The sequence below is a fragment of the Physeter macrocephalus genome, chromosome 8, assembly GCF_002837175.3.
Source record: "Physeter macrocephalus isolate SW-GA chromosome 8, ASM283717v5, whole genome shotgun sequence".
Lineage (NCBI taxonomy): Eukaryota > Metazoa > Chordata > Mammalia > Artiodactyla > Physeteridae > Physeter > Physeter macrocephalus.
Window position 1 is genome coordinate 120,151,449 of NC_041221.1, and position 14,441 is coordinate 120,165,889.

The 14,441-nt window shown below is 41.2% G+C and overlaps 1 protein-coding gene across 3 annotated transcripts in view; it reads left to right on the forward strand.

Moving 5' to 3' along the window:
• Positions 1-13,453, forward strand: part of SNX24 (sorting nexin 24) — a 175,847-nt gene extending 162,394 nt beyond the window's left edge. Inside the window, exons 5-8 of one of the 3 annotated variants that reach the window (XM_028493161.2) lie at positions 916-948; positions 1,473-1,537; positions 6,929-6,992; positions 12,423-13,453. In XM_028493161.2, coding sequence (XP_028348962.1) covers positions 916-948; positions 1,473-1,537; positions 6,929-6,992; positions 12,423-12,480 — 220 coding nt within the window. In that variant the 3' untranslated portion in view covers positions 12,481-13,453. Of the gene's footprint in view, positions 1-915; positions 949-1,472; positions 1,538-6,928; positions 8,458-8,847; positions 12,099-12,422 lie in introns of those variants that run through there. The other 2 variants (XM_028493162.2, XM_024122619.3) reach the window with 2 other exon arrangements.
• The last annotated feature ends 988 nt before the right edge of the window (positions 13,454-14,441 follow it).

The following is a 14,441-nucleotide window of genomic DNA, read 5'->3' on the forward strand; positions in this document are numbered from 1 at the left end:
CTGGCCTCCGAAGGCAGTCGGCAACATCTCTTACATGTTAAATCTGTTTACAGAGAACATGTCATCGCAAACTCTCTGCAGATCCAAGTTGGGGAGAGGGTTCTATCCATTTTCTTGGTGCCTCCAGATCTGCCTGAATGACTCACACTAACTACAAGATGTTCAAGCTAACCACACCCAAAGTTGTATTAAAACCCAGCCATCCGCTGGATGAGAGGCTAACACCTGTCACAGCTCCCTCACCAGCAGTGTTTACTCGGGGCCACTTTTCAGTCACCTCAGAACAAGAATTGTACACCGCACTCACCAAGTCATGTGCATGGTCAGTGCTTCCTGTTCCAACTTGGTGCATTTGCTGGGAGGTTGAGCTTCATATGTAGTTGTGTATTTTTTAAAAAGAGATAGTGGGAATGAAATGAGTGAAATCTTTTCTCCATTATAGAAGTCCAAAAGCAAAACCATAGGATTTCTGAGTGATCTCCAGGAAAATTGAAATTCAAGAATATTGCAGGGCTTCCCTGGTGGCGCAGTGGTTGCGCGTCCGCCTGCCGATGCAGGGGAACCGGGTTCGCGCCCCGGTCTGGGAGGATCCCACGTGCCGCGGAGCGGCTGGGCCCGCGAGCCATGGCCGCTGAGCCTGCGCGTCCGGAGCCTGTGCTCCGCAACCGGAGAGGCCACAGCAGAGGGAGGCCCGCATACCACAAAAAAAAAAAAAAAAAAAAAAGAATATTGCAGCCTTAGGGTTCCTTAGAATGAGGCATCAGCCATGCTGTGACTCTGTGAAAATTCCTAACTCTCTTTTCAAAATGTCTCCCAAATCAGAGCTCTAAGAATACTGGCTATTTCTTCCTTTGTTGACATAAATACTGACCCAACTTTTATGGTCTTCTTTTCTGTTTTTTAAAAAACATTTAGATCTTTTGATGAGACAGAATCTGAAGAGTCAAGGTAAGAACAAACACCAGTCAGTCAGCAGTTATACAAGCCAAGAATAGGACTAAGGGTTTGTTAAACATTTAATTACCATCATCTAATTGTTTCAAGTCAAGATTTTCTTGAAAACCTTTGCTAGCAAATTGATTTTAAGATGATAAATATTTGATGGGGAGTTACAGAAGTAACCATTCTATTTAAGGCTAGAGGAATAAAGGTCCTACATTATTTCATACAAGTAATAAGAATACATTTCATCAATAATCGTACTACAAGATTTTTTTAAAAAATCACTTTGCAGCAGTGATTTGTGGTATAGATTGTATATCTGCTTCAAATTCCACAAAGACATGTTTGGAAGATGAGCGCACTGCTGGTTTGTTCCTACAGCTCTGCTTGCTATTATTCACCCGCACCGTTAGATACATAAACCTTGAGATGTCCCCGCACAGCAGTTTGATCCCCTCAAAGCTAGTTTGTAGTGTTTTCTGTTTACCATCGTCCCCTGATGCTGACATGCCTGTTCTTGACCTTTCCAGCAAACTGTCCCACCAGCCGGTGCTGCTGTTCCTCAGGGATCCATACGTCTTGCCTGCAGCCAGCGGTAATCAAACCTGTCATCTGCTAACAGCTCTTTACTGATCTGACCCTGCACCACATAAACCACGTTTTTAATACAGGTCTAACAGAGTGACATTGGCCAGGGCTTAATAATCTGCCAATAAACCAGTGCTCTTGGTGTAAGAGACATTCAGAATTTTAATTGGGGCAGGCCTTTCAGGAGGAAATGTAATTTTTCTTTCTCTCTTGCCGGGCTGTTTTGAATTAGAGTAATAAGAGGGAAAGGTATTTATTGTCCTTAATTTTGGGGGTGGTGTTATTTTGGCTTCTGCTGGTTTTTATCTAGGGTTTGAATCCAAGGTTCCGGTCCTTTTTTAAAATGCTTCTTTCCAAAAGCTGTGTATATACATTGCATGCATATCTCCATTTCCATGGAGATTACAGCATCTTTGACAGTCAGATACACATTTTTAAAAGTTGTATCTTTAAGTATAATGAATTAATTTAAGCGTAAATGTAATTTGGTATTTTAACCCGAGTCCTTTCTTTGTGCCAAGAAATTTAAATTATTCAGAGTCCCTCTCAAAGTGTTCTGATATGCAGCTCTTCATGAGTATATTCTCAGACATTAGCTCATTTAATTTCCTTAACAACCTTATGAAATAGGCAGGGCAGGTATCATCATTTGCTCCTGAGCAAACTGGGGCTCAGGGAGGTCCCTGATTTGCCCAGTCTCACAGGTCTGGTGGGTGGATCCCTTTTTGCCTAATCTCTCCTTCTGTGCTCTTTGCATATAGTGAATTTTCAGCCTTTGTTTCTGAGGGTAACTAAATAGCATAGCAGCTAAATAGCAATAGATAAATTATCTGTGGACACCATTCCCACATTCTGACAATAAAACCTTATCACCAGCAAGAGAGGGGACTGTTCTCTGTGGCAGGGATTCTTGTGTGCTCAGATCACCCACTTAGCTCTCAGTTTAAAGAAGGCCGACTAGGACACAGCCCCGCTCTGTTGAGGGACCATTCTAGAAGAAAGCTGCCTCTTCTATACAACCACACACGAATATGGTCTCGTAGTATTTTCTCTATAAAATCCCTTCAGTGAGGAATAGTCCCCTTTCTTTAACATTTGCTTCCCATGTGTAACAAATATGCCTGGTGTGTTAGTTGATATTATGTTAACAAGATATTACATTTAACAAATATTCATTATGTAACCTAGTCTAGATTAAGTGGGCAGTGGGTTTATTTTTCTCAACCAAATGAACTTCCTTTTTTTTTTTTTTTTTTTTTATACAGCAGGTTCTTGTTAGTCATCCATTTTATACACTTCAGTGTATACATGTCAATCCCAATCTCCCAGTTCATCACACCACCACCACCTCCACCCCCCACCGCTTTCCCTCCTTGGTGTCCATAGGTTTGCTCTCTGCACCTGTGTCTCAACTTCTGCCCTGCAAACCGGTTCATCTGCACCATTTTTCTAGGTTCCACATACGTGCGTTAATATACGATACTTGTCTTTCTCTTTCTGATGACTTGTCTCTGTATGGGGCAGTGTTTTATGAAGCACTCTTACTAGCTTTTATAAATGGTTCCACAAGTACTTTCTCCAGGTATTGTTTCTGCTCAGGTATTTTAAGCATTTGACTGAAATTCCTATAAAAGTGTAGAGAGTAGAACGATCACTGTGGACTGGAGTAGCCAGGATGCTTTCTGGAAGAGGGCAAGATATTTTATGATCCTTAAATCCAATTCATCCAGCTTCTTAAGCAGCATGTGCTATGCACTTGGCTTGACCATGAAGAACGGGAGGAACTTTCTGGGAAAGAGCCTCAGGGACGAATGTCTGCAGTTAGAAAGAATAAGAAGTATGGATCATTGGTAGAATATTGATGTAGTTGAACAGCTTGCACAGAAAGGGGATTCCTCCTTGAGAGTAAATGTCAATCATGAATTTGATGTAAAGGACAGAACAAGGTATGAGAGAGCCAGCCACTACATCTCCTTTTGTGGAACTTTGGCTGAGCCCATGTCATAAATCAGATTCCTATTGTCTTAGAAGTATTATACTAGTGATACATTATTGCAACTCTTTAGCATTTAATTTAAAGATAAATTGTACTTGCATCACATGTTCATGTTATAAGGCCTCTTAACAAAATGTTGAGGTTTCTGTTCCAGGTATAGAATCTGGAAGTACCTTCACAGATACACTGACACCCATAAAAATCAGAGGAGTGTCTGTCTTTAAAGTTCTGACAGTTAAACACTATCCTCTTATAAAATGCTAAAAATAAAACATTATTCTCTTAGCATATGCTTTTTGGCCTTCGTTTTGAGTTTTCTGGGGAATTCAAAGTAACTTTGGCTCAGATACCCAGCGACTGCAGTGTGGCTAAACTCCGTAGACTTTTCTCAGTCCTCCTCCTTGACCTCTCATTAACTTTAGCCACTGGTGACCACTTTCCCCTCCTTCAAACACCATCTCCCCTTGACTTTCCCACCTTTCTGCTTTTCTTCCTGGCTCTGGCAGCTCTTCTGAAGGCTGTCCTAGACCCTCTGCTCTTCTCATTTTACTTTCTTTGGAAGAGTCTCCTTGCTGTGGCCTTGATGGCCTTGAGTATACAGCTGAGTCACAATACTGTTTTTCCATCCCAACCCTCTCTGTGAGCCCCAGACACTCACTGTAGTTGACAAGGCCCCCCGTGGGCTGGCCCTGGCCCAGGCCCATGTGTCTGCCGGGACCCCCTCACACACTCTGGTCCAGCCACACTGCAGTTCTTTCTGGGCCTCAGATGTGCTGAACTCTTTCCCCGCAGGGCACTTGCTGTTTCCTCCTTCTCGAGCCCTCTTATCCTCACATTGTTGGCCCTCTCCTCTTTCAGGTGCAGCTTCAGGGAGCCTTTGCTGGCTCTCCTTTCAAGTAGCCTCCAAGAGCCCCTCCACCCCCTTACTTTTTTTTTTAAGCTTCACAATAAATGTTTATAAAAATAAATGAAAACCGACAAAAATAACAACAAAACCTTTCCCAAATCACATTCCTTCTCAACACCTCTCAAAGGGGAGCAAAGGCAAGGGCAGTTTTCTGAGTAATTTAAGGAGTGATGGACATTGTATCAAATGATACATGTAATGAAGCCAAAATCCAGCTTAGAGTGGAATAAACTGTAACAGATGAGAAAAAAAAAAAAAAGAACTCTGATTATCTCATCAGTTACTAGTTGGTGGACCTCATTATAAAATATCTCTATTCCATTCACTTTTATCAGAGCGCCCTGTTTGCTTCCTTTAGAACAATGATCACAAATTGTGTTGCCTTCTCTCTCTCTTTCTGTCACCTTCACCCTCTAAATCTCCAGCATCTAGCATATGCTTAGCGCTTGCTGGATGGTGAGCACAGGGCCTGGGCATGCTCTTTTCCCTCTGTGGGTTTGCTCTTCATCCAGACACCCTCACAGCTGGCTGCTACCCCACTTCACTCAAATAGCATCTGTGCACAAAGGTCCTTCTTCACCTTGCCGTCCCCTGTCACCCTCTGGCCCCGTGCCCTGCTTTTTTTTTCCTCCTTGACTTTAAACCAATGCTTGACCTATTAGAGTGCTGTGGAATTACCCAAAGTATTTAATGTTATTTTCCTTTTTGTCCTTTTTGCTGAACTTACTGATTTGAATCAAAATGTTTAAATAAGCTTGTGATATAATTTCACTAACCTTAAGCAGACTCTTATATTTTGAGTGGTAAAGGATAAATGCATATATGCTGATACATGTAATATGTCTAATTTGGGCATTTTATTGAAAATTAATCAACAGCTTCATTTATGGCTATTGGTATCAATACACGTCTGCGTGTGAGAAATGCGTTTAGAATTAAAATTAACTTAGCTGAGTCATTGCTTTTGATTGGGATCTAAGTATGTAGGTTTAAGTCCACTGCAAACTTTTAAAGATATGTTTTATTAAAAATTATGTGACTTCATGTTGGGTAAAAGCAAACATTAAGAAATCAAGTGAGTGTCATCAACCAAAAGTAATTGAGTACTTGCGTATTGGAGATATTTTAAAAACACATTTTGTTTGTTTATTCACTTGTCTCCCTGACTAGCACGTAAGTTCCGTGGCAGGCACTGTTACTTACTTATATTCCCAGTAATTAGGCAGTGCTTGGTATGTGATAATAGCTGGTACTTACCATGTGCCAAGTTCGGGTCCAAGCACTTTGTTTCATTCATCAATTTTTACAACAGCCTGTTAAGTAGGTACTGTTATGAAATCCCTCACTAGTACCATCGAATCCATCACCACCCTGAACTTGCTCCAGTCACTCTCTGAATGGCAGCCACAGTCATCTTTTCAAAACAATTCATTGCTGTCTCACTCTGCTTGAAATCCCTCAGTAGCTTCTCATTGCTTTTCAGATAAAGCCAGAATTCCTGTTCATTCTTACCAGGCTTGAATTGCCCCCCTGCCCTTACAACCACTCCTCTTGCTACGCTAGCCTCAGGCTCCCACCTGCCACAGACTTTCCACCTGGTCAGCTCCCTCTCCTGAGCCCTCTCCTCCAAGAGCCTGAGGAGGTCCAATCCCCTTGTAAGTGGTTTTATGTAGTAGGTACTCTGTAGAGGTTGAATTAATCAGTGAACATATTATTTGGAAGCTCAAAGTATTGGGCCACTTAATTGCCTTATATAATAACTATATTTATTTAAATCCTAGATATAATTATGTGCAGACTGAAGTTTATAAATGAAAATTCTGAACCATGTGATAGATTGGTTCTCCTGTTCACGTTATCTGTTCATATTTTACCTGCTGTGATAACTAAACTGAGATACAACATAACATACACCTCTGAATTTCCTTTGCATTTCCTATAAAAATGTAGCTGATTTTTCAAGTTTGACAAGTGTGGCTTTTGTCAGGAATCTGCCCTTTTACTTTAGGAAGGCAGGCCCCTGTCCTCCTGCTCTCTAGAAGCTAGTATAATATAACAAGCATACTCAAGACATCTTGCACTAAACACTACTGTAAACCACAATGGAAAAACTGCAGCAAAGTATTCCCAGTAGAAATCTTGGAATTCCTTCAAGTATATTGAGATTTTGTTAGAAATTGAATTGCCAGTGTAATCCATCTTTCTTGGGAGAAAACATTCAGATAAAGAGCTGGGGCCTAGCAGCATTAACCATTAGAACATCCCTTAAATCAATAAGCTACAAATCTGGCTGTGCATTCCTGCAGTGCCTGGTGGTACACTCAAGTGGCTAGAGGCCGAAGCAGCATGACTGATGGCACATCCGAAACAAGGGCAAACTGTATGTTGATGCAGATCCCTGAGTTATGCCTAGGCCTTACCTTGTTTCGTTCTATGAGATGCACGTATGTTTTATTGATGTACATAAGAAAAGCAGTTTTACTTTTGTTTTTCAGATTTTCCAAATGTGGTTATTGAAGGAGTTCTCCATGGGATATTTTACCCTCATCTACAGCCCAGGTAGAAATCCTCCATGGCTAGAAGAAGCTGAAGCAAGTTTCGAAGTCGTAGTCAAGGAAATCGATACCTACCAAATTAACCTAAACTCTATGACATAATGGCTCTCGCTAGTGGTAAAATTCACAGCCGCAGCTTAATTCAGAGCAGGGACATTTCCATTAGAATGGTGCTTTTAAAAATAGAAACTGAACCAGGGCGGTGCTGAGGTTAAGGCCAAGTGTTTAAGAAGTAGAATGTAGCTGCCAATTTAGAAACCCAGGGAAAGAAAGCTAAAGAAGATCTTTGGGAGCTCCGAGTGTAGCAAAACAGTTACTCTCTGCTTTAGTCACACCATTTGCTAATTGAAAATCTTATCCCGAATCATAGTGAGACTGGTCAACTTTGGTAACTTTTTTGTTCAGATTTTATGACACACTAATCTTTTCATCATGAGATTTTTCTCAGCCAGTGATGGATAACATTCTGAAGTGCTGGCACCAGGAGAGCATCACAGAAACACACTGTGCTAAATGTGAGGAAGGAACTAAACTGAAAATGAAATTATACTGACAATTTAGGGCATTTTTAAAATCATGGCATTTTAATTTACAGTGGAGCTGCGTCATATCCAGGGGGTTAGCTTCTAATGTCGGCACATAAGATAAAATGGGGTCTCAAGATTATCCTTGAAAGCCCTTTAGAATGGTGCCATATTGGAAATCTCCATCCACGACAGCCAGTTTTTCCTCCAGTGTTGGAAGAGGTAACTGTTTCTTCCATTGAAGACCAATTGAAGTTGTTGGTGTTTAGGGGCTATTTTGTAGAAAAAACACATAACTTTAAACACTAGAATGATACTTAGCCTTGCAAGATGCTTGGCCTCTAAGAGGCAGGTATGAACTTACAGTGCCTGAGGGAACACCAGATTGACAACACTCATCTTGGTTTGCTCGAGGGCTTCCATTCATTGAATAGGTGGTATAATTGCCAGATTGATTGTTATTTTCCTTATTCCTTATCATTTCCTTTTCACTGATCTCATGTACTGAATTAAATTAAATGTGTTTATGATATAACTCCACTGTACATCTTACAGACATTCAGATTTTGAGTAGTAAAGGATAAAAACATATATGCAGCCTGTATATATGTGCCATATTTGGACATTTCCTTGAAAACCAGTTAATAGCTAGCCTATTTATGATTATTAGTTAATAAGCTTCTGTGTGGGAGAAAAATATTTCGATATAAAACTAATAATTAAATCATGGTTTTTGATTAGGATCTAAATATACAGGTTTAAAGCTTACTGCAGACTCTTAGAGATTTATTTATGATAGATGTGTTACTACATGCTGGAAATAAGCAAGAACTAAATAATCAAGTGTCATCAACCAAAAATGACTGAATAGTCAAGTCAAGTGTTGGAGATATTTTTTAAATGTTTTTGTTATTAGCTATTTTGAGTTAAATAAAAACTAAGAACAAGAAGTGTTTGGATATGTCTTCTACTGCCAGGATTTTATTGGAAACACAAATTGTGTCTTGTCTCTTTATACACACACACACACACACACACACACACACACACAAACCTTCTCACATATTCATATAGACATTTATTTCTAATCTGACAAGGTAACTGTTAAATTACCTTATCTATTAAGCCAATAGGTACTCATTAAGTAGTTGATTTACCAAGATAGTAAGCGTTTTTTTAAAAAAATAAAGCCCAAGAATCTTTGGTGGCACACTACTCAAGAACTTTGGCGGCACTACTACTCTTTTTTGAGAATTGATTTTTTTTTTTTTAGTGATGACTTTCATTTCTAATTTTTATTTAAATGTTTAATATTCCATTTCAATTCCATTGCAGGAAATAGAAACCACAATAGGTATTTTAAGCAGCATGGAATAATAAGAAGCAGTGCTTACAGAATCTTTTGGAAGGATGAGGGGAATGAACTCCTGGTGGGTCACTTCCAGAATGCTCCAGCAATTTCCAATACCCGCCTGCCAGGGGAGCTACAGCCTCTGTCTTTAGCAGGAATTCAGGGAGCTGGGAGGCTGCTACTGAAGGTATTGAAGTCAAAAACAGTACATGTAGCTTCGATCCAGGGATCAGCACGTAGGATCAGGAGGTAACTTACCACCATAACTACCTCATGGCAGCACCGAGGAAGCTGGTGACTGGGCACTAGAACAAAGTGTTCAGCTGTCACCACCTACACCACAGTTGCCTCTCAACGCCCATGACTTTGCTTGTCAGCAACTGCAGCCTAAAGCAGCAGGAAGATGGTATTCACCCGCTTCCATCTTTTACAGCTCATGAAAGCACATGCAATTGGAAGAACCTTATTCTTGATCCCCAGCTTCAAGGGAGTCTGGGAAGGAGTTGGAACTTTCTGGTCTCAGCACCTCAGAAATGCACATTGGAAAGAGGATGGAATATATTTCCACAGTCAAAATTTTAATAAAAACATATGAAAGGATATATAAAAAGAAAAGTCTTCTGCCATCCTGTCTCCTAGATTCCCAGTTCCCCTGCCAGAGACAACCACTGTTCTTGGTTTACATGTATACTTCCAGAGATATTTCGTCCACGTGTGAGCAAATAATGTATATTTAGTGTACATATATTCCGTTTCCCCTTTTTTATGAAACATGGATATTTCAAAGCATGGATTCATAGCCAATAAAGAAGTAAAGAGTAGAGGGAAGAAAACAGAATAAAGAAGAGGAAAAGAAATCCTCTTACCACTTAAGCCAGCATATGGGGACATCCCTCACACTCCCTTATCCCCCAGTTCTTGGATTTGATGGTTTGCCTGGCGCTGATCTCAGAATGTCCCTCAGTTGCTGTTGTATGCAGAGTCTTTCTCAGGCCTAACCTCCATCACCTGGCCAATTTGCGTATGGCAGCCCTGGTGTCCGTTCTCCTGGTGTCCTCCTCCTCTCCCCCATTTCAGAGAGCGGGCCATGTATACAAATGGCACCCATAACACTGTGACTATCCCCACATGGTAAATTCTTCAGTCATTTCACTTTGAAAAGTATAGAAATCTCAAGATCACAGTTTAGGAATAACAAATGGCTTTCATCTCATCTGTCAACTCTGATCAATTGATAATGGCTCATAAAGCACTCAGGTAAGGATTCTGACACACCGATTTGAGTGGATACTATCCAAAGAAAGCAGAAAATAACAAGTGTTGACGAGGATGTGAAGACTTTGAAACCTTTATACATTGCTGGTAGGAAGTAAAATAGTGCAGCCTCTGTGGAAAATGGTATGGCAGTTCTTAAAAAAAATTAAACATAAAATTACCACATGATTTAGCAATTCCACTTCTGGATATATACCCAAAAGAAGTGAAAGCAGGGACTCGAACAGTTATTTCTACACCCAAGTTTTTGACAGCATTATTCACAACCAAAAGGTGGAAGCAATCCAAGTGTCCACTGATGGATGAATGGATAAAGTGTGGCTATACTTCAGCCTTAAAAAGGAAGGAAATTCTGACACCTGCCACAACATGGATAAATCTTGAAGACATTATGCCAAGTGAAATAAGCCAGTCACAAAAGGATGACTACTGTATGATTCCACTTATTTGAGGTACCTAGAATAGTCAAACTCATGGAAACAGAAAATAGAGTGGTGGTTGCCAGGGGCTTGGGGGAGGGGAAAATGGGGAATTAGCGTTCAGTGGGTTTCAGCTGGGGAAGATGAGAAAGTTCTGAAGATGGATGGTGATGGTTGCACAACAGTGTGAGTGTACTTTATGCCTCTGAACTATACACGTAAAAAATGGTAAATTTTATGTCGTGTAATTTTACTACAATTTTTAAAAAAAGGTTTTTTAAGAAAAGGATTTTGAGTGAATACAGGCTCAGTGAGTAAGAGTATAGCAACCAATTAGTGATATTTGTCTAGGGTGCAAGAGGAGTTTGGGCAAACACACCAGGTACTATTCTCGTATCCCTGGCAACCTCTGAGATTCTAAAACAATAGTTCCAAACCAGAGATGTGCATCAGAATCACCTAAAACTCTGAATCAATAAATCTGGGCTGGGGTCTGTCCTTGGGTACTTAGGGAAACTTCTCAGTTGATTCTGATACACACATAGGTTAGGAACCACTGTTTGAGGGATGTGAGGAACCACTGTTTGAGGGATGTGAGAGATGGTTTATGAACTCCCCTTCTTTGGTGATTATTGGCTTTCCTACCTCCTTCAGAATCTACTATGAAAAGAACAGCAGTTCAACTCTCAGAGTATTGCATGTGGCCATGGGTAGGAGGGACTTGTCTTAGTCCATTCTGGCTGCTGTAACAAAAATACCATAGACTGGGTGGCTTATAAACAACAAACATTTATTTCTCACAGTTCTGGAGTCTAGGAATTGCAAGATCAGGGCACTGGCACATTTGGTGTCTGGTAAGGGGCTCTCTTTTTCACTGTGTCCTCACATGGCAGGAAAGGCACCAGGGATCTCTATGGGGCCTCTGTCATAAGGGCACTAATCCCTAATCACCTCCCAAAGGCCCCACCCCCAAACATCATCACATAGGAGATTAGTTTTCACCATATGAATTAGGAGTGGGTGGGGGGAGCAGACATAGTCTATAGCAGAACTCTTTGAAGAAGCAGCAAGGATGACAGACAAGTTTGGGTAATGGTTTCAATAGACACCCTATGTGAATATATATTCATTTACTCATCCACTCATTCAGTGAAATGCATTTGAGATTTCTCGCTGCACTAAGGCATGGTATTAATTGTCTAAAAATAGAGGGCTTCCCTGGTGGCACAGTGGTTGAGAATCTGCCTGCCAATGCAGGGGACACGGGTTCGAGCCGTGGTCCAGGAAGATCCCACATGCCTCGGAGCAACTAAGCCCGTGAGCCACAACTACTGAGCCTGCGCTCTAGAGCCTGCAAGCCACAACTACTGAAGCCCGCGTGCCACAACTACTGAAGCCTGTGCACCTAGAGCCCGTGCTCTGCAACAAGAGAAGCCACAGCAATGAGAAGCCCTCACACTGCAACTAAGAGTAGCCCCCACTTGCCGCAACTAGAGAAAGCCCATGCGCAGCAATGAAGACCCCATGCCCCATGCAGCCAAAAATAATAAATAAATAAAATAAATTTATTTATTTTTTAATAAATAAAGAATAGAGACAAAATTCTTGTTTTCTGGAATTTTTGGCCATTTACTAGGGAATGTCTTTCCATTTAACTGAATTGGATGTAGAGTTCAGTGATTAGGACTATCTTCTCCAGTCTCTCTACTCAGCTTCAAAGCAATCACTTTCATCTTGGCTTTGTTTTGGTTTTCATCCTTGATGATAATTATAGATTTTGAATTCAGCAGCAGAAACCCAGGGAAGTAGCAGACACTAACTCAAAACAGAAAATTCTGCAATATTTATGTTTTCTGTCCATACAGATGCAGAGTGACGGTCTGGATTGGTGATGAGGGTGAAGAGGTATTTATTTTTGTGTGAGGGGGATGAGGGTACATTGAAATGTTAAGCCTTTGGAGTACATGTAATTGACTGTAGAAAATTTTGTTTTATATTCTCAGAGTATAATTGTAAATCTGACCCATAAAATGTGAAACACTTTCTGTCTTCTTCTACTCTAACATCAGCCATGGTGCCATCAACAATGTCTCCAGCCCTGATATTCTCTTCACTTAGATGCTCTTACGTAGTGAGCTCCTCTGGGCGCCACATGTTGTGAGACTAAGGCTTTTCATACTTCATCCCATTATAACTGGACAAAGCTTTTACAAACCTTTATAGAAGAAGAAAGCAAAGATTGGAGTGACTAATAAGTAGCTAACATGATAAAGCACTAATTTGGGCTAAGTTCTATCCACAGATTATCCCATTGAAGCCTCACAACATCTTTCTGAGGTATGTATTCTTATTTTTCTACTCTACAGTGAAAAAAATGAAAGTAGAAAGGCAAGATAGCTTGACTAAGGCCACCAGTTAATAAAGGGGATCAGGATTTGCACTGTTGATCCACACAGTTCAGGATAATCCACCCGCCCCCCCCCATCAGCCTCACGTTAGAACTGTTTGTATTTATGTGCATTTTTGAACAACACATGAATACTCAGGTCAGAAAGAACTAGTATTGTGACAGTTGCTCATCTTTCTACTACATTACAAATCAGAGTGCTTTCCCATCTCCCTTGATTAAACCAAGCTCTGTGCTCTCAGCTGCAGCCTCCTCCCAGGTCTCTCTGCTTCCACTTTTACTCTAGTCCATCCTCCACATGAGAGCCAGAGCCATCTTTTTAACATGGCCGTCAGATCATGTCACTCTTGCTTAAAATTATCCAGTAGCTTCCATCCCCACTTAAAATCGAAACTCCTGCCACCCTCTCCCAAGTTCCTCGCCCTCCTCTTCCTGGTACTTATCTCACTGGCGACATTGGTCTTTCTCTTCCCAGGACTTGCCAACCTTGGTTCTCACTTAAGCCCTTTGAACCTGCTGGTCTCTGCCTGAAATACCCTTCTCACCTCTCATCAGAAGACTGGCTCACTCTCACATCAACTTAGATGTCCCCTCCTCCAAGAGCCCCTCCACGTCACCCAATCTTATGTGGCACCCCAACTCTCACCCTGCCCCATTATTCTATCATAGCACACTCGTATTCTGTCATAGCAGTTACCACCGTCTGTAGTATTCTGTTGATTTGTTTAAGGTCTTTCTCCCCCTCCAAAGAGCATGAGCTCCCTGAGGGCAGGGGCAGCTAACGACTTGTTTTACCCTGTTTCTCAGTGGGGGTGGGGAGGTGCGGGAGTAGATCCCAGAATCGCTGCTGAAGGAGTGGGTGGCCTGCAGCCTGTGTTCCCATCAGCCAGCTCAGAGCTGGCTACACACTTCACAGCAGGGCCTTCAGAAACGTTTGCGGAGTGAACGACCTTGCAATCAGGGTTTGCTAACATCTTCCCAGATGTGTGTAATGATTCGTTACCTCCTGATTGTTCTGAAACAGTGGTTTTCTAAAGTTTGCTCACCAGTTTGATACACAGAATGGTGATGGCTTGAATGATTTCTTAAATGTTTATCCTTTACAAATGAGTTACTAAGCTAATTCAGTGATTAAAAACCATGGTTCTGTGACATCTCAGGGCAGTGGTTTTCAAAGTTTGAACCTTGGACCAAGGTGATGCATCAGCATCACCCAAGAACTTGTTAGAAGTACACATTCTCAGGCCCTGCCCCAGACACTCGGAGAATGGGACCCAGAAATCTAACAAGCCTTCCAGGTGATTCTGATGCACAATAAAGTTTGAGAACTGCAACCCTTCATGTTGCACATTTTAAAAATATTTTAACTTTTTTTAATTAAAAAAAACCTCACTACTTCTAGGAGGAGCGGGCACAAAATCAAACAATGCCAGATGGTTACTGCAGAAGGCTGATAATACCTTTAAGACACCAGCCC